Here is a 21,582-nt window from a genome sequence, read left to right on the forward strand (position 1 = left end):
GCCCTCAGTATGTGCTGGTGGCGCTCTCTACGCAGTTTTGCGTAATATTCCCTATTTCTCTAACCGATCCGTATTGGTACAAAAGCAGGACGATTGCCCAGTAAATTATCCATTCAAACTTTTCTGAGGTGATTTTTTCGGCGTCGACCTTAATCTGTTCTTCTTCCTCGCGTTGTCCCGGCATTTTGCCACGGCTCATGAGAGCCTGGGGTCCGCTTGACAACTAATCCCAAGATTTGGCGTAGGCACTAATTTTTACGAAAGCGACTGCCATCTGCCCTTCCAACCCAGAGGGTAAACTAGGCCTTGTTGGGATTAGTCCGGTTTCCTCACGATGTTTTCCTTCACCGAAAAGCGACTGGTAAATATCAAATGATATTTCGTACATAAGTTCCGAAAAACTCATTGGTACGAGCCGGGGTTTGAACCCGCGACCTCCGGATGGCAAGTCGCACGCTCTTACCGCTAGGCTACCAGCGCTTCCGTCAACCTTAATCTGTTAAGCTATAATATTCGTAGTACATTGTGCAACGAGTGAGTAAGTGAAATATTGGAAACAATGGTGTTAATTCATGGAGTGAATTAAAGACGTGAGTTTGCAATATTCTTACCCCCTTATTCATAAACGTCTACTAAAGTTACGAAGCCGCTAATAATCGTTTGTCCCTTTCCATCATACCAATACGTCGGAAAGGGACAAACGATTATTAGCGGCATCGTAACTTTCGTACACGTTTATGAATAAGGAGGTTACAGTCTTATTTATATGGTTCAAATTCACTCAACGTTCAATTCATTCGGCGATAGCACGTTTGGGTAATATAGGACGATCGGTCCACATTTAGGTAAAAATAATAATACGGGGATACCAAAATGTGTTATCTCCGAATAAACTGTTATATAAATTTGAACCATATAAATATGACGGTAAAATTGCCTTTTAATGGGCTTCTTTTTTCCTCACTCGTGAAGGATTCAATAGCTGCATAAAAAAAACAACCCTTTGTTTACCTAAGCCCAAATAAATCACCTCGAAAAAATTAATTTAAACCCAATCACTCTACTTTTATACAAATTTGGTACTAAATATCAGCTGTACAAATAGTCTCTGTATATTCTGTGCCAATTTTCTATCTATACTGAAGTGTGAGGCAAGGGGGTGCGGTCGGATACTATATTTCACTATTCTTTAATAATACTGTATCTTGAACTAATGTAAACCTATCTGTAGCGGGTCGTACGCAAGCTTTTACAGTTTTAACACAATTTTAGCTGTATTAAAACAATGTAATGTTTTAAAAAGATGTGTCCCGCCGAGATTTGCCGGTCCCGTATTGGGATACCCTCCCACAATTTATACTCTGTATCTTTAGGTATTTGAATAAAAGTAAATAAAATCTACCCTCAAATGGCACCTTAACCCAGTTGAGGGTAGATGAAAACATTACATGATCAAATAATGTAGGTTAAAATCACGTCGTTCAGTCACAGATCCAGACAGTTTTCTATTTGGTTGGTTAGCCAATAAATGTTATAACTACCCGAAAATGTACAAATTGTCTGTTTACTTTTATTTAAATACATAAAGATACAGAGTATAGTAGGGATTTAACCACTTAACGCATGCCATAAAAATCTTCGTTTAAATTTGAACTTTAATAGCTGTCAATAGAGTTGAATATTGTATATCATATATGGTTGCATATACGGTAAAGGGTTAAATCTTCTTGGGTCAGAGGTGTTGGGTTAGAACCGGCGTAGATTTATTAGACGTTCATATGCCCATTGCAATATTCCTACTCGAAAAATCTTTATTTTTAAACTGTATTTCTTCCTTTATGTAAGATGTTAAAGTAAGCATACATTGACCAGTTATTCGCTATCTCTGTCGCACGCACATATTTATATTGCTGTCCCGCTCGCACAGTGGCAATGACCGCCGACAAAGCAAAATATCTATGCGTGTGCGATAGAGATGAAATTAGCAGGTCAATATACGAAATACATCGTGCTCAGCGTCCTTACTGTATTTAAGTTTAACTGTTACATTTTTTCGTAGGGTTTTAAGATGTATATATAGTATGAATTATATGAAATGATTTTTTGGCCTCAAACCCTAAGCTGTTAAAAAAAAGGAATTGTTTTTTTTTGTGCATCGCGGTGGGTACCTAATTTCGCATTAGTGAGAAAAATCAAGCCCGTTTAAAAGGAAATTCTAGCGTTCTACACATATGGCTCAAATTTATGTAACAGCTTTTTGTTACCTCTGGATATTCTTACCTGTCGTATCACATAACCCAAACGTTATCTCCGAATGCTGCTACGTGAATTTGAACCATATAAGTCGAACGCTAAAATTGCATTTTAAACGGGCTTGATCCTTCTCATTAATAAGAAATTAGGTAACCATCGCAATCCGGGTTTGAGACCAGAAAATAATTTCAGATGATTCACACTTGATTAAACAAAGGTCGCGTACGAATTTTCATAGAATTCTGTTTGAGACAACGTAACTAACTTGACTTAATTACTGGATTGCACGTTGCACCGCACCATAAATGTGTTCCCTTCTGGGAACCACTTAGAAATAAGTTTTTTTTTCCAAAAACAATTTTTATTACAAGTTTTTATCGCCGACTGCACTCTTCTTTCAACAAACATCTAATACCTTCAAACTTCCAACATTCAGCAAATAGGCCACAAGGGCACTTTACACGTCAACATGGAATTTACATACAAGCAAAAAAAACATCGATTATTATAAAGTACAACTGATAGACCGCGAGCCAGGAACAGATGTCCATGACCAATCGCCTCCCGGCCGAAAACTCGTGTAGTGGTTAACGGCTAGGTATAATGAACCCTCATGGTCGTCAGCTGCCGCCCCGTTGGTGGGTTGAGGAATGGCAGCCACCGAAACACGTAAAACAAAAACAAAAAAGTGTCATCGCCCCCCGTTTGATACTTTGTCAAATGATAGTTCAGATGCTAAAAATCGTCAGCCCGTTATAGAACACCAGCTGGTCGCATAAACATAAGCGTTATACCTATTTAAGATATCTATAACAAATCATGAAACTTTGCATGTAGCATTTCATCAGGCGTAACGCCTGAAAAGCCATCAACGGATTACGCAATTTATACATTACGCATACTTTGGCGCACATAAAGTGGTAAGGCGCATATATTTTACATGTTCATTTTACAGCTGACGGTCTTTCCACCGCGATACAACCGGATGGCGGTTTTTTTAGTTTAAAACAGCATCTAAACTATCATCTGACAAAGTATCAGCCGGGAGGCGATGACTGCCGAAATATACTCCTGGCCCGCGGTCTATGACTGAAAATATCAATTCAAACTAAAGTATTATTATTACATAATGTTGCATTGTCACTCTTGCTTATGTATGTAAAGTTTCAGTTAAATCGAATACTGGGAAGTGAAATTATTTCGCAAAATTTGACCCGAACATACTATAGCTATACAAACTTTGCAAGTTAAATACAAGCTTGTAATAATGAAAACATTGAAAATGTCCAAGGACGAGTGTAAATGTCAGTTAAATCGACAGAAAACAAGGAATCCGGCCTTCACCACTACGGAGGGCTTACCCCGTTATTCATAAACGTCTACTGAAGTTAACAAGCCGCTAATAATTGTTTCTCCCTTTTCGACGTATTGGTATGATGGAAAGGGACAAACGACGAACTTTAGTAGACGTTTATGAATAAGGGGGTTAGACTTTTGATTTCACCGCTTTGAATATTTCATCGAGCGAGCTCATGTCGCCGCCGGTACGAAGTTTCACGAAAGTTTTGTCTTATTATTAGACTGCGGCGAAATGAGATGAATATTGTGTCTTATGTATCAGTTTACGGTGGTTAAAAAGTTAATATATGACATCTATTTCAGTTTATGAAACACGGCAGGTCGTGAGTTCAAACCTCCTCGGCGGGCACAGCTGGGGAAAGTTTCATTCCCAGTGTTATTTTTAGTTGCTCCCATTTAGGTGAATCTTTTAATTGGTGCGGTAACAATAGGAAACTGATGTTATTAGAAATATGTTAACCTTTTGAACGCCACGCCTATCGTACGCGGCGCGTAATCGTGAACCTTGTCAGTACGCATGAAGGTTGATATTGGGCTGTAGCCGCGCGCGTCATATGACGTCTTTGGTGGTCAAAAGGTTAAAAAACATTTCCAATATGTCAATATTTCAGACATTCTGATTATGTATATACAAGTTTAATGACCACTATTGTGTTGTTAATAAAAAAGTGAATTCTAACTCAAATATACATATGTATACGTAATTTCAGTAATTAAAGTGGCCACAACAATACAAAATGGTGGACTTAAAACTATAAAAAAAAATCACAAAACATTTTTAAGATCTACTACTTAATTAATCTATATGAATATATATTTATTCTTAGTGCAACTTTTAGAAATATGGTGTGAATAATTTTATCTCGTTTAAAATTTTATAACTATAATCATTTTCGTAAAATTCTTTCAAATCACACGACGCAGTGAAAAACAAAATGGAAGCCATATTATATCTAAAAACTTATTTTCTTTTAGCAGTTTTATTGTTATAATTTAAGTTTAATCAGATAAGAGGAAAAATCACTGGGTTTTAAATAAACTGCGCTTTCATTCATTCTTCTTAGCCTCTAGGAGACCTCTTAAAGTCTAGTCTATGTACATGTTTATAGCTATGACTCGGGACAAGCCCGGGACACGAGGGAAAATGCACCTTACTGCAAGGACTTAAGGTATATTGTCATTGTTTGCTGCTATGGTTACTCTAGGTTAATATATCGTAAATTTTGACAGTTTAAAGGCAATGTTTGAACACTTAAATAATATAGGATCTTAGGCCAAAGGATATCGTAATGTGTAGGCTTAGAAACAGCAAAGAGAATTGATAATAGAGAAGTCTATAGTCCGTTTTTTTGCATTAGAAAGTAGGTAAGGGATTGTGACGTATATTTTTTTATTAAAAAACACTTGTAAAATAATTCACGACAAATAAGAAAAACTGCCCCTTAGTTTTACATTTGAAACAGATGGCGCTGTACTGCGCCATACGTTTTACGGTCACTCAATTGTCAAACGTCAACTTTGGACAATCGTTACTGCAAATGTATGGAGCTGTACAGCGCCATCTCGTTTACCTGTCAAATGACGTATCTTACTCAATCAATATATCTTTGGCAACAAGATAAGTCTATTCACAAGAGCTGGCACTTATTGAATGGACGAGTGAATGAAAATATTAACCAACAAAATGGCGGCTCTGACTGTATACCGATACATGTGTCACTCATACGGTCGGATCTGAAAATATCGATACGGACAAAGTGCCAAAAATATGTACACACTACCTTAATATCATAAAGTCAGAAGGGAGCTAGCACTCGTTACATATATCTTTAAACTGCTTAGGGGAAAGATATACAATGCGGATATATTGGGGTCGGTGGGTATTTGTGTTCCGCGCTCTTGTGTGGCGCGCCGTCAGCCCGGGCTGCTGGCCGCGCCGCGCGGGCGCACCAAGTTGCTGCGCGAGGCGCCGATGACACGCGCCGTGCGTACCCTGAACATCATAGCCACACATATAGACCTATTTTCATGTACGATGAGTGAATTCACAAAAGTAGCTGTATTAACTCTTTGTTATATTGAATAGGTAGTATGTAGGTTAAAAATTTAGTTGTTAGATATAGGTACTTGTTTTTTGTTTGTTTGTATATTTAATTTGTTGCTACATTATCGCATTGGGTTCAGCCTGTAATGATAATTGTATGTGTGGAAATAAAAAAAAATAAAAATAAAAAAAATAAAAATATATGGGCCATAAAGTCGTGTATAGATATTTTTGGCACTTGACTTGACGTGACTGTACAATGAAAGTTTCGTTCATTCCATTCGTGCCGGTTTTCGTGAATTAAGCTGCACCTCGCGAGCGAAATAATTGGCCAAAAGTGTTTCTCTATAATAAATAAATAAATAAATATAAATAAATAAATATTATAGGACATTATTACACAAATTGACTAAGTCCCACAGTAAGCTCAATAAGGCTTGTGTTGAGGGTACTTAGACAACGATATATATAATATATAAATAATTATAAATACTTAAATACATAGAAAACACCCATGACTCAGGAACAAATATCCATGCTCATCACACAAATAAATGCCCTTACCAGGATTTGAACCCGGGACCATAACAATAATAACATAATAACAGGTATTATTTAAGTTAATTTATCATAAATGTCCAAACATTAACTTTAGCACATTTCAAGCTAGAACAAAAAAAGTAACCAACAGAGCAACAACTATCGATACTATTTCGATGTCGAAATAACAGTTTGAAAGTTTATTTTTAGTAACGGTACACACATTTACCCTTCAGTTTTAAATACATATTAAAAATCAGTCAGTAAAAGTCTGAATCTAACACACAACTTATTTAAGGCCCTGCGTATAAGGTGATATACATAATGATCTAAATTAGATTATTTTAGGAATATAGTTGTGTTGCCAACTCTTTCCTTAAAGTGCGACCACCGAGTACAAGAGTTCCGTACGTTGACCTTTTGCTACGATTTCATGTCGCTCACGCGCAATTTGGTTGAAACATATATATAACATATTCGCCTGTCAGAGAAGTCACCCTAAAAATAAATTCAGACGATTAATACATGGAGTTCTCTGCTCCAAAGCCGGCCTATATATCAGTGGTGCGATTCAACTCCATTCCCACCGGAATACCTAATTTGAGCACCTTATTTTACATGTTTAAAATCTCCAGCTTACCCAAAGGCTGCTAAGCTATTTTCTGTATTTAAATATGCTTTTAACTTTCACTATTTGTTTTTTAAGTGTTCTTTCCTTAATATAGCACAAAAGGTCACATTGGCGCCCAACATTTAGTCGTAGAACGAAAGGTCAATGTACTAAACTGTTCACATCCGGTGGCCATAGTTAACACATTGTACATACCTTTGTACGAAGGGCTTGAAACTCAGTGCCCCCACCACAACACAATTAGTCCGGCGCACGGTTCACTATCTCCTGTTTAACCTCCTTCTCTTTATTCTTATCTTTCTTCTCATCTCTCCTATGTTCCTTCTCTTTCCTGCGTTCTTTAGACTTGTCTCGACGCTCAGACTTGTGATGGCTCGACTTGTGTCGACTTGATGAGGAGTGTCTCCGATGATGCTCGTGTTTGTGTTCTTTATGTTTATCATCTTTTCTGTGTTTATCATCTGACCGCTCGACTTTAGCAGTTCCATCTGTCCGTTCCATTCTATCTCTCTCTTTCTCTCTAGGTTCTTTTTTCTCCATTTTCTCTTCTGTTTTTTCGGTCTTGGTTTGAGTTTCTGTGCTTTTTCTGTTCTCTGCTATCTTCAAAGCTGGTTCTTCTTGGAATTTGGCGCTAAGCGCTCGCATTTCAATGACGCCCATTTTGTGTTTAGTTGTTGATGATTTCTTGGTTTCTAAAAGGAAAAAAAAATAGTTTATAAATTCGCTATCTGTTGTAAATACATAATAAACGGAAATAAGTTCTTCGTCAAATATTTCATTCTTGATGTAAGCTTTTTGTGAACTTTTCTTGGCAACTAATATTCATAGACACTATTTTAACAACCCCAAACACATTTAGGTTGCGTTGTATTTTCACAGAGTTCCAATGGCCTGTCTCCATTGTCAGATAAGCTCCAAGGAGGCCGAGGAGGCCGGGTAGTACTGCTTCAGCCGCAGTGGCACGCTGCAACACGCTCACATGACATTACTCACCGGCCTGTACTAGCGCGGGCGGCGCCTCGGGAGCTCGCCTCTCGTCGGCGGGCGAGGAGGCCGAGGAGGCCGGGTAGTACTGCTTCAGCCGCAGTGGCACGCTGCAACACGCTCACATGACATTACTCACCGGCCTGTACTAGCGCGGGCGGCGCCTCGGGAGCTCGCCTCTCGTCGGCGGGCGAGGAGGCCGAGGAGGCCGGGTAGTACTGCTTCAGCCGCAGTGGCACGCTGCAACACGCTCACATGACATTACTCACCGGCCTGTACTAGCGCGGGCGGCGCCTCGGGAGCTCGCCTCTCGTCGGCGGGCGAGGAGGCCGAGGAGGCCGGGTAGTACTGCTTCAGCCGCAGTGGCACGCTGCAACACGCTCACATGACATTACTCACCGGCCTGTACTAGCGCGGGCGGCGCCTCGGGAGCTCGCCTCTCGTCGGCGGGCGAGGAGGCCGAGGAGGCCGGGTAGTACTGCTTCAGCCGCAGTGGCACGCTGCAACACGCTCACATGACATTACTCACCGGCCTGTACTAGCGCGGGCGGCGCCTCGGGAGCTCGCCTCTCGTCGGCGGGCGAGGAGGCCGAGGAGGCCGGGTAGTACTGCTTCAGCCGCAGTGGCACGCTGCAACACGCTCACATGACATTACTCACCGGCCTGTACTAGCGCGGGCGGCGCCTCGGGAGCTCGCCTCTCGTCGGCGGGCGAGGAGGCCGAGGAGGCCGGGTAGTACTGCTTCAGCCGCAGTGGCACGCTGCAACACGCTCACATGACATTACTCACCGGCCTGTACTAGCGCGGGCGGCGCCTCGGGAGCTCGCCTCTCGTCGGCGGGCGAGGAGGCCGAGGAGGCCGGGTAGTACTGCTTCAGCCGCAGTGGCACGCTGCAACACGCTCACATGACATTACTCACCGGCCTGTACTAGCGCGGGCGGCGCCTCGGGAGCTCGCCTCTCGTCGGCGGGCGAGGAGGCCGAGGAGGCCGGGTAGTACTGCTTCAGCCGCAGTGGCACGCTGCAACACGCTCACATGACATTACTCACCGGCCTGTACTAGCGCGGGCGGCGCCTCGGGAGCTCGCCTCTCGTCGGCGGGCGAGGAGGCCGAGGAGGCCGGGTAGTACTGCTTCAGCCGCAGTGGCACGCTGCAACACGCTCACATGACATTACTCACCGGCCTGTACTAGCGCGGGCGGCGCCTCGGGAGCTCGCCTCTCGTCGGCGGGCGAGGAGGCCGAGGAGGCCGGGTAGTACTGCTTCAGCCGCAGTGGCACGCTGCAACACGCTCACATGACATTACTCACCGGCCTGTACTAGCGCGGGCGGCGCCTCGGGAGCTCGCCTCTCGTCGGCGGGCGAGGAGGCCGAGGAGGCCGGGTAGTACTGCTTCAGCCGCAGTGGCACGCTGCAACACGCTCACATGACATTACTCACCGGCCTGTACTAGCGCGGGCGGCGCCTCGGGAGCTCGCCTCTCGTCGGCGGGCGAGGAGGCCGAGGAGGCCGGGTAGTACTGCTTCAGCCGCAGTGGCACGCTGCAACACGCTCACATGACATTACTCACCGGCCTGTACTAGCGCGGGCGGCGCCTCGGGAGCTCGCCTCTCGTCGGCGGGCGAGGAGGCCGAGGAGGCCGGGTAGTACTGCTTCAGCCGCAGTGGCACGCTGCAACACGCTCACATGACATTACTCACCGGCCTGTACTAGCGCGGGCGGCGCCTCGGGAGCTCGCCTCTCGTCGGCGGGCGAGGAGGCCGAGGAGGCCGGGTAGTACTGCTTCAGCCGCAGTGGCACGCTGCAACACGCTCACATGACATTACTCACCGGCCTGTACTAGCGCGGGCGGCGCCTCGGGAGCTCGCCTCTCGTCGGCGGGCGAGGAGGCCGAGGAGGCCGGGTAGTACTGCTTCAGCCGCAGTGGCACGCTGCAACACGCTCACATGACATTACTCACCGGCCTGTACTAGCGCGGGCGGCGCCTCGGGAGCTCGCCTCTCGTCGGCGGGCGAGGAGGCCGAGGAGGCCGGGTAGTACTGCTTCAGCCGCAGTGGCACGCTGCAACACGCTCACATGACATTACTCACCGGCCTGTACTAGCGCGGGCGGCGCCTCGGGAGCTCGCCTCTCGTCGGCGGGCGAGGAGGCCGAGGAGGCCGGGTAGTACTGCTTCAGCCGCAGTGGCACGCTGCAACACGCTCACATGACATTACTCACCGGCCTGTACTAGCGCGGGCGGCGCCTCGGGAGCTCGCCTCTCGTCGGCGGGCGAGGAGGCCGAGGAGGCCGGGTAGTACTGCTTCAGCCGCAGGTGCCACGCTGCAACACGGTCATATTACATTACTCACAAGTTCAGGGACACCCGAAAATGATTTCCCTCGCCCGAAAATAACTGCTCCAAATAGGGAAGATCGGAAAGCTTTAGAAGAGGCCTTAGTCGGAAACGCCGACAGCCTGACTAGTGACAGTTAAAAATATTCATTAAAAATTTAAGACATTATAAATGAGTCAGTAAATAATGGCGTATTATAAACTAACAGAATAAACTTTATCATCTAATAACCATTGATAGAACCATCTAGCTCTGCATCGGCTTTAATACGACGAAGTGTGGATGCCATTATAAATAAATTTTCTTTATTCAGATAACTAGGATTCATTGGGGGTTAGGTACATAGTGACTTAAAATCTATTGATAATATTTAAAAAAATAAAAAAATTAAACTAATGAAATAAGAATCCGCAATAAATTAGATTAAAACTCACAGTAAATAAATTAAAAATAACAATATTATAAATAAATTAACTTAAAATTCACAATATAATAACTACATTAAATAAAAATTCACGTAATTCCAGCTCATTATTTGCCATTCCTAGATGAAAACCTTTATTTGACTGGGTTACTAAGGAATCGCCAGTACGACGCTCAGACCGGCACGTTTTACTTCATGTATCTCCAAAACTAATGCATATCCCATTCTAAATCTTTCCAGGCAGTTTTTATGAACTACATTTTAAAGTAAAAATAAATAAAAAAAACAAAAATATCGAACATTATATAAATTCGACTTGAAATTTTTATTTCCGGTTTCTTGTATGAAAAAAGCGAAAAAAAAAAAATTATAACTGCGAGAAAAAGCAATAAATATTGTATAAATAACAATTTTAAACTTATTTTTCAGTTTATTAAATAATAGCATGTATATGTATATAAACTGAAAAATCGGAGAAGCCGATTTTGGCCAATGATTAAATGCTTATAAACTGGAAACGGTACCGAATAAAAATAAAATAAAAATATACATAAATCCAGGATATCGAGTAGTATAACTATTCCAAATATGACCAAATTCTATGACCTGACATTTCTTTCGCTGCCCACTTGGCGTGAAATGCCCCATATGACAACCACGTCACACAAATCCACAAAATTATGAATTATGAAGCCCACTTTACCAGCCTAGGCCAACAATATTGTATGGAAAACCATTCCAGGCGTGATACGCGCCGGCAACATTATGGTCGCCTACATTTTCGCGTATTTGAGAATAATTATTGTCACTCACCAACTGAAGTAACCGCTGAGACGGTCCGGAACTGATGGATAATGTTCCGCGGCAGAAAATATATGTCGTCGTCGCAGAGCGGCAGGCGAGAGTAGCGGACACCCTCTCGTCGCAGTTGGTTAAGTTTTGCTTCTTCTAGCCTGTGAAGTAAATAATAGGTTAATGACATTTCTTAAATTAATCGTCTGGGATATCATTTTGTTATCGTCGGTGCTGGTGACGAATGTGTTATTAGGAGCCCCGCCAAACGGACATAGTTACATTACGGATAGTTACATTAAGGTGTTAACATGTATTAAGTGTATGCATGGTTACCCTGTTAGGGTATAGCAACATAATTGATATCATAAAAACTAATTACTAAAATAAATACAAACATAAAATAACATTCAAGTAAAAACTAGGAATACCTTGCAATTGAAATAATACTATAAATAAATATGTCATAAATATTAGTTCTAGTCACAAATCCAGATTTAAGTAATTGCGAGAATAATAATACATTCATTAAATTGAAATTCATTAATCATTAAATTCATAAAACATAGACATAATTCATAGAAAGTTCATGAGTACTAGCTAAGTAATTCACATTTTATTATAATTTATTTAACATAGAGGTAATTTCCAGGTCAAATCATAAATTCGTGTCTGTCATAAACCTTCCCATCGCTCCGTAATGCGGGGCTCCTATTAATGTTTTTTTGTATTGGTACCTTCTACAGTAGACTGCCTCTAATTAATAAAATGTTGTCTGAGAATTTGATAGACTCACCACGTGACGCACTGCGAGATGGGCGGCTCGTAGAGGTCGAGCTGCAGCAGCTGCACCAGCTTGTTGAAGTCGGCCGCGTGGAAGATGGACTCACCACGTGACGCACTGCGAGATGGGCGGCTCGTAGAGGTCGAGCTGCAGCAGCTGCACCAGCTTGTTGAAGTCGGCCGCGTGGAAGATGGACTCACCACGTGACGCACTGCGAGATGGGCGGCTCGTAGAGGTCGAGCTGCAGCAGCTGCACCAGCTTGTTGAAGTCGGCCGCGTGGAAGATGGACTCACCACGTGACGCACTGCGAGATGGGCGGCTCGTAGAGGTCGAGCTGCAGCAGCTGCACCAGCTTGTTGAAGTCGGCCGCGTGGAAGATGGACTCACCACGTGACGCACTGCGAGATGGGCGGCTCGTAGAGGTCGAGCTGCAGCAGCTGCACCAGCTTGTTGAAGTCGGCCGCGTGGAAGATGGACTCACCACGTGACGCACTGCGAGATGGGCGGCTCGTAGAGGTCGAGCTGCAGCAGCTGCACCAGCTTGTTGAAGTCGGCCGCGTGGAAGATGGACTCACCACGTGACGCACTGCGAGATGGGCGGCTCGTAGAGGTCGAGCTGCAGCAGCTGCACCAGCTTGTTGAAGTCGGCCGCGTGGAAGATGGACTCACCACGTGACGCACTGCGAGATGGGCGGCTCGTAGAGGTCGAGCTGCAGCAGCTGCACCAGCTTGTTGAAGTCGGCCGCGTGGAAGATGGACTCACCACGTGACGCACTGCGAGATGGGCGGCTCGTAGAGGTCGAGCTGCAGCAGCTGCACCAGCTTGTTGAAGTCGGCCGCGTGGAAGATGGACTCACCACGTGACGCACTGCGAGATGGGCGGCTCGTAGAGGTCGAGCTGCAGCAGCTGCACCAGCTTGTTGAAGTCGGCCGCGTGGAAGATGGACTCACCACGTGACGCACTGCGAGATGGGCGGCTCGTAGAGGTCGAGCTGCAGCAGCTGCACCAGCTTGTTGAAGTCGGCCGCGTGGAAGATGGACTCACCACGTGACGCACTGCGAGATGGGCGGCTCGTAGAGGTCGAGCTGCAGCAGCTGCACCAGCTTGTTGAAGTCGGCCGCGTGGAAGATGGACTCACCACGTGACGCACTGCGAGATGGGCGGCTCGTAGAGGTCGAGCTGCAGCAGCTGCACCAGCTTGTTGAAGTCGGCCGCGTGGAAGATGGACTCACCACGTGACGCACTGCGAGATGGGCGGCTCGTAGAGGTCGAGCTGCAGCAGCTGCACCAGCTTGTTGAAGTCGGCCGCGTGGAAGATGGACTCACCACGTGACGCACTGCGAGATGGGCGGCTCGTAGAGGTCGAGCTGCAGCAGCTGCACCAGCTTGTTGAAGTCGGCCGCGTGGAAGATGGACTCACCACGTGACGCACTGCGAGATGGGCGGCTCGTAGAGGTCGAGCTGCAGCAGCTGCACCAGCTTGTTGAAGTCGGCCGCGTGGAAGATGGACTCACCACGTGACGCACTGCGAGATGGGCGGCTCGTAGAGGTCGAGCTGCAGCAGCTGCACCAGCTTGTTGAAGTCGGCCGCGTGGAAGATGGACTCACCACGTGACGCACTGCGAGATGGGCGGCTCGTAGAGGTCGAGCTGCAGCAGCTGCACCAGCTTGTTGAAGTCGGCCGCGTGGAAGATGGACTCACCACGTGACGCACTGCGAGATGGGCGGCTCGTAGAGGTCGAGCTGCAGCAGCTGCACCAGCTTGTTGAAGTCGGCCGCGTGGAAGATGGACTCACCACGTGACGCACTGCGAGATGGGCGGCTCGTAGAGGTCGAGCTGCAGCAGCTGCACCAGCTTGTTGAAGTCGGCCGCGTGGAAGATGGACTCACCACGTGACGCACTGCGAGATGGGCGGCTCGTAGAGGTCGAGCTGCAGCAGCTGCACCAGCTTGTTGAAGTCGGCCGCGTGGAAGATGGACTCACCACGTGACGCACTGCGAGATGGGCGGCTCGTAGAGGTCGAGCTGCAGCAGCTGCACCAGCTTGTTGAAGTCGGCCGCGTGGAAGATGGACTCACCACGTGACGCACTGCGAGATGGGCGGCTCGTAGAGGTCGAGCTGCAGCAGCTGCACCAGCTTGTTGAAGTCGGCCGCGTGGAAGGCCACCACGTCCTTGGTGATGCGGCCGCGGCCCTCGTCGCCGCCGCAGCTGATGGCTTTCAACACTCCTGTTCAATGGAAACGGTTACTCATAATAGTTTCGAACTGAAGAATAAGGAAGTTAGGAAGTTCAGTTATGTATGTTAACACTTTATTGTACATAAGACAGGTTAAGATACAATAAAACAGAATGTTTGCAATGTTCAAAGGCAAACTTATCCATATAAGGGTTCTCTTCCAGTCAACCTTTAAGCAATAAGAGAGTAAAAAAGTTATGTATGATAAATGAACGAACAATGTGTTAAGTTTATATCCTGTTCACGGCACCAAATTGTAACGCGTCCATTGATACAGCGATGTCAAGTGACTAGAAAACGGTACAAGACAATTTTTAATGAAAAAAGTGAATGAAAATGTAAGTATATGTTCTTATTGTGAGCAATGTCATAAAACTCATAAACTTATTTTACAGTACATATGGTGCTATTTTACCGCACTAGTGCGAAAATTAGCATATTACGTTACTGTGTAGAACATTTAAAGGGCCATATGTACTGTAAAACGTTGTACGATACATGTGCGAATAGGTAATTCGCAACTCGTGTTTTAATTTATCGCCACTCGTTTTGAATTTCCTATTTTTGGCACTTGTATCGTAATGTACTAATATTCTATCACTTTGTCTCTTTTTTGTTAGGTTAAGAGAATAATTCACTTGTGGTTTAACATGGACGCTGCTGCAAGCCCCCTTCGAGCATCCACTCAGTTGCAGACGGCCGCGGTATAATATATATATGCAGCACTGACCAACAGCAGCAGTAGTGATGCGGTCGAGCCCGTGGCCGACGTGGTCGGCGTGGGCGCGCGTGCGGTCCTCGAACAGGAACTCGCGCGCCTCGCTGTAGCGCGGCAGGTACTGCAGGTTGCGCAGCTCGTTGATGCCCGTCCTGACAACAATATATTTATTTTTTGACTTCGACTGTAATGGTTGAATTAAGATTTCATATATCAAACTGCAATTGGGTACTTTTCATGCATGGGCTCCCGACTTAACTATAATATTCATTTCAAAACAGTTTAGTCAACTATAATGAAATGGACCAATCACAGCTCGCCGCGGTCAAGAGAACGAAACAAAACGATAGCTCAAATTAATTATTTATTTTATGTTGTATAGTAGAAACAATTGCTTCATAAGTCATAAACGCACATGTGACACCCTTAATATAGCAACATCTATAGACTACGAAAACCGCTTACCGTTACTTGTTAGTCTCCATAGGCTACGGTGGCCAAAATCAAGAAAAAACAGTCTAAAAATAGAATTTAACGCAGAGCAAGTACCAGGGCCTCATGAGTTACGAGAAGGTGGCGCTGCCCACCCCGCCGGGTCCCGGGGGCCGGGCGCGTACGAGTGTGAAGGTAGGTAGGAAGGAGACTATACATCTCTATTGTATTGTAGTAATTATTTATTTTAAGATTATTATAATGTAATGTGTACCCATTTATAAAATGTTGTTATGTATTTTTCATGTCACTATATGATGTTACTATAAATGTTGTATTGACTTGTAAAAGAGCCCTTGAGGCCTACTTGCAGAATAAATTTTTGAATTTTGAATTTTGGTATCGCGGCTGCTCGCGTATTTTAAATTGCTGTACACTTTTGGCTTGTTTACCTGTATGATTTTATTAGTTTGAAGTATTATTTGTATTGTCTCGTAGAAAAAGTATTGTATACAATAGTGATATAATCAAGTTTTTCAATCTCGTACCACACTTTGGCAACTCAGCAAGCTTCGTTGCCAAAACACGGTACTCGACTGAAAAGCTCTCTATTATATCACGATTGTATCTATAAAATACTATTCTAGCCACATTTAAACACGCACATAACTATTAAGTAAGTTATTTAAAAACACATAACAAAAAAGTTCTTCAAAAAAGGAGTGTACAGGTTTTCAAAGGGTCTGCAACGCCTGTAGTTGCGGGCGTCCATAGGCTACGGTGACTGCTTACCATCAGGCGGGCCGTATTCTTTTTACCACCGACGTGGTATTAAAAAAATATACTTTACTTGACATTGCTTTAGTCATACTTTCTAGAAATCAAACATCATTGATTTTTTATTGAATTTTTAATTATTATAGAAATTAGGAGCATTTCAAAAAATCTGTTTTTCGCTCCTAATTTTTACACAAAAAATTACCAGGCGCGCTTTCGTAAAGAAGAACATTGTGAAGAAACCGGACTAATCTATAATAAAATCAAATTGTCTCACTGGAACGTCACAGGCGACGGCCGCACTTGAATCAATTCATAAAATAAGGTTGCCGAACGAAGCGACAGAAAAAAATTGGAAATGGCTCACCGTCGTTTCTTGATAGGGCTCTTGCCAAGTTCGGCCGTGGGCACGAGCTGCTCGCCGGGCCGGATCCACAGGATGGGCCCGTCGTTGGACTCCTGGGGCTCCATTTCGACTGCGGACATCGGGCCCCATGGCATTGTCTGAAAAAACGTTAACGTTTTCAACTGTTATGTAAATTGAAATCAATATAAATTGGACTTCAATAGAAAAGACATAAAAATATAATAATAATAATAATTCAGCCTATATACGTCCCACTGCTGGGCACAGACCTCCTCTCATACGCGAGAGGGCTCGGGCTATAGCCCCCACGCTGGCCCCCAATCCGCAGAAAAGACAATGTAGATAAATATGACAGATTTTGACTTATAACCTAAACATTTTACGATGAATGTTTTCATTGGAATATTAATTATTAACTTTAAATTGGTATAAAATAAAAGGTTTAAGAATATAAACTGTTGAAAAAATCATGTTTGTCCACGAAAAATGCAATATTACGAAGAAATTAAGGTAAATTGGTGTTAACATTATTTGTCTTTTCTATTGAACTCTAACGAGCATATGTGGTGCATTAGATGCTAATAATTCTTCGGCTATCATTGATGCGGATCCACACGCCTCTCCGGTATGTGAGCGAGATAGCGCTATGCACATGTATAACATTGTTAGCTCGCACACCGGATCGCCGTGGCCAAAAACCCAAGTAATTTGTAATCTTGATTTGATAGAGAAAAAAATACAATACAATTTAATTAAAGGCCATTTTTTGGCCTGTGGGCAGCTAGAGGATTTAAGTCTATACTTTATTCAAGGGAATATGAGAGTATATCTGTAATGTATGTTGTCTATGACATTAACTTCAAACATTTTTTTCATCCTGGACAAGGCACCAAAATGTAACGCATCTATTTTTCTTGTTCCATAAATATTTTTTATAACGAAAAATTGTAATTAAACTGTACAAATATCAAGTAAATGTTCACCTTGTACCGGTTATGATAGCAGAATTAGATGGTGCAGCCATACACATTATAAAGTGAACTCATTGCATTGAATATACAAACTGCCAAGGAGTGGAATGCCCTGCCCGAGTCTGTGTTTCCGTATGAGTACAATCTAGGTCTCTTCAAGGCTAGGATAAATAGGTAACAACACTTACCATCAGGTGAGATCGTGGTCAAATGCCTGCCTAACTATACATTAAAAAAAAAAATAGGGCTATATACTTGTAGCTTACCAAATTGAGAAATGGGTTGGCGGCCAGCATCCTCAGCATGTCCGGGAAGTACCCGCCCACTTCTTCATGCACGGTGCCTACAAGTGAGATCTGGTGCAGGGGGCCGCAACGAAACGTTCCCGCGGCGTATGATTGTTGCACCTAACAAACAAAAATAGTAAACTTGAAGTTGAAGTATTATTTAAAAAGATAGTCAAATATATCTTGCATTTCATGTCAAATGGTGTTACGGGCAAACACAATTAAATCCAGCTTTATCCGTGTTTGAAAACCGACAAACAAAAAAAGATGGTAGAAGATACTGAAAATGTTGGAATTAAAGGCATGTGTTGCAGACTTACGCCATTTAGGGTTCGGCTAGGAGTAGGAGGCACGGAAGACGCTCTCCAACCCTCACCCTCTTACACTACCTTGGACCCCCATCTATTGACTCACCTGCTGGTAATACCGACTGATGGTGGTGGTCTCTATGTCCGACGCCCTGGCTAGGACCCCAGCCTTGACAGTGAGATTAGGATGTGTATCGGCCAGGTACTGCAGCAGGCAGGGGAAGGCTCCGGCGGCGCCGCGCACCACGCCGCACACGTGGTGCGCCCAGCCTTCGCTGTCCTCAGAGAATACTAGCTGTGGGACAAATCATACATCAGTACATCAGTTTGGCTGAGCGGTTATAGCCTTAAGCAAAATTTTTAAGGCGTATATAATCCTAATAAATAGTACATTACTATAGAGGACGGGAAACGAAGGGTTGCAGGCCAAGTAGATATAGACGGCCGAGCGTAGCGAGGTCGTCTAGGGAGACGCGGCCGGCAACCCCGTTTCCCGCCGAGATTTGAACAGTGCTTTTCTCAAACTTGCAATGAAATAATTTAAAACAAAATAGGATGATGATGATGATTGTTTCATGTCCTAATGTGATAGGTTATTCAGTGCGTGGGGTATTGAGGGGGAACAAAAATGTAATTATTTTGGCGCTACCACGCACGCCATTACGCTTTTTGCTTTTCTTTTTCTTTCTTATTCTTTTTTTTTTCTTTTTTGTTGTTACCGAAAGGGGAACGAAAATTTGATTATTTTTACGCTACGACGCACGGTTTAGGAGATACAGCCCTATAAAGATTTCTGCATGACTGAAAAAAATAAAACTTTTTGGGGCTGTATCTCCTAAACCGTGCGTCGTAGCGCAAAAATAATGAAATTTTTGTTCCCCTTTGAATCCCCGAAATAATATTTAACAAACACAAAAAAGAAAAAAATGAAAAAATGCATACAGGCAGAATTTTGCTTATAGGTTTTTTATAGTTGAATGCCAAGAAGTGCCATTATTTGACTTTAAAAAACAAAAAGAAGGTTGCCTTACAGGCCTAGGTGTGTAAGGCTGTATGAAATTCCTTTACATATCATCATCACTCATGGCACCTGATATGTAGTATTTCCGGACCTAATTTGAAGTAAGTCATGTCAACATTTCATTACAAGTTTGAGAAAACTTTATTCCAATGTACATCTTGTTGTTATTGTCGTCCTAAAGCACCCCAGAGATGCAAAGGGCCTTCACAAGCTCGCGCCACGCCTTCCTAACTTCAGCTCGCCTTCTGGCCTCTTGGCCTATTGTACGGTCGAGGAAACTGATTCTTTAGCAGTTTATGGTTCACTTTACATTGGACAGCTCTTAGCATAAGTATGTTCAACCAAATTTACTTGAACCGCAAATTGCTAAAGAATCAATTTCCTCGACCGTACATCTTGATACTCAATGTGTATTTCAAAATTACGACATGTCAAAGGAAATAGGTGTCTGACAAATGATGTGTCTACAACTCTACACACGAGACTAGGATGGTTAAAATAGCTTGATTTATTTCTATCTTTCAATATAGGACGTACATTGATATTGGATAAGTTGCATCTTTAGAACTTTTTGAATCTGGTGGTAATTAAAGCCTGGCCAGTAATATATGATCGCGCTCACATCCATACTAAACTGAACTGTCACCCTGTACATGAGAATAACAGCGGCCTCTTGACAATGATCATATATTTCTGGTATGGCTTTATAGGCATATGATTCTTCTCAGGCAACATTGAGAAAACATTTCTATCGTGAGTTTCCTTAGTGAGTCATTAATTAGTAACATACCTTAAGGAATTCTTTGGCGAGCGATTCCTGCTGGCTTGCAGACAGCATATCGACGTCCCTCTGATGCAAATAGACAACACTCGCGCCACCGTTTGGATGTGTGTCTACCCGCATTAGTCTAGGAACAAGCATTAATTTTTATTGCGTTATTGTTACACTTTCAGTTCCAAGCGCCCAATACAAAATGAACACACCTAGCATGTTCTTGGCAGTGAAACATAAATTTCCGGGATGAATTTTTTTTTTTTTTTATAAAAGAGAAATTACATCGGCTATGATCACTTATCTGCCAAACTGAAAACTTATTCTACCCTCCAACATTGTTAAGTAAGTTATTGCTTAAGTTATATTTAATGGTCAATGTCATCATGTCAGATTGGGATATTATACACAATTATTTTGACTATACAACATTACTTTATTAACAAAACATTAACTTTATTAATTATATAAAATGAACTAGACTAAAATATTAGTATAGAACCGAAGTTATAAATAATGAAGCATTAGATAAATAGTTTAATACTGAAAATTGCATGTATCAACTTAGGTATAAACCTGAATGTCATATTTAATATATAAAAATATATTACAGTACATATGGGGCTACTTTATAGCACTAGTGCGAGAAGTAGCATATTATGTTACTGTGTCGAACATTTAAAGGGCCATATGTACTGTAAAACGTTGTACGATACATGTGCGAATAGGTAATTCGCAACTCGTGTCGATTTAAAACACTCCCTTCGGTCGTGTTTTAATTTATCGCCACTCGTTTCGAATTTCCTATTTTTCGCACTTGTATCGTAATGTACTATTTTAGTTTTTCGTTGACTTGCATGACATTTATATGTACTTCTGGTCTCCCGCGATACAGGCCTAGCCTAGTGCGGGGACTCCTGGAAACTCTGTTGTCAATCTAGTTATGCACCAACTCTTAAAAACAACCACTGTATACTTTTTCTGTGTCCTTTCTTGTGTAATAAACATATTTTTTATCTTTATCTTTTTTTTTTACTAAAGTTTGAATTTATTATTTAAGTAACTCACACATACAAAGACTACTGGACAACCAGTGCATTATTTTCATTCACTTATTGCCTGCACCTTTAACCAGATTGTCAATTTAACCTGTTAACCTTCTGGTGCATGTTCTGGTTCATTGTTGCCACTAAAGAACCCTTTTCCCCAGCCATGAGATCTATACTATGTATCATGCTACTTAAAAATTATTATGATATCCTATTGCCATTTGCACAAACCAGGAACTTTCCATACGGTAAAATTTAGCGAATGCTTTATAGAATTATAATCATTTATTTATCCACATACAATGATCTACACAATACAAATTATACATAATAAATAACACAATACACCCTTTGCCTCGCCTGGCTCGCCTATACAACAAGCATGCTAATAATGTCCCTTCTTTGGATGTGTTTCACGACAGTGAAGCCTCATTTAAAAACAAATTATTATCTGTTGACAACCTCAGCTAGCTCGGCTAACTTAGTTACTTTTGT

The 21,582-nt window shown here is 43.1% G+C and overlaps 1 protein-coding gene across 1 annotated transcript in view; it reads right to left on the reverse strand.

Moving 5' to 3' along the window:
- Positions 1–6,161: 6,161 nt before the first annotated feature.
- Positions 6,162–21,582, reverse strand: part of LOC133530648 (lysine-specific demethylase RSBN1L-like) — a 30,690-nt gene continuing 15,269 nt past the window's right edge. Inside the window, exons 4-12 of the mRNA XM_061868665.1 lie at positions 20,057–20,174; positions 18,352–18,540; positions 17,917–18,057; positions 16,680–16,816; positions 15,116–15,255; positions 14,226–14,376; positions 11,383–11,522; positions 10,031–10,132; positions 6,162–7,519 (exon numbers count right to left, since the gene is read on the reverse strand). Coding sequence (XP_061724649.1) covers positions 7,068–7,519; positions 10,031–10,132; positions 11,383–11,522; positions 14,226–14,376; positions 15,116–15,255; positions 16,680–16,816; positions 17,917–18,057; positions 18,352–18,540; positions 20,057–20,174 — 1,570 coding nt within the window. The 3' untranslated portion in view covers positions 6,162–7,067. The remainder of the gene's footprint in view (positions 7,520–10,030; positions 10,133–11,382; positions 11,523–14,225; positions 14,377–15,115; positions 15,256–16,679; positions 16,817–17,916; positions 18,058–18,351; positions 18,541–20,056; positions 20,175–21,582) is intronic.

This window comes from Cydia pomonella, chromosome 23, assembly GCF_033807575.1.
Source record: "Cydia pomonella isolate Wapato2018A chromosome 23, ilCydPomo1, whole genome shotgun sequence".
Classification (NCBI taxonomy): domain Eukaryota; kingdom Metazoa; phylum Arthropoda; class Insecta; order Lepidoptera; family Tortricidae; genus Cydia; species Cydia pomonella.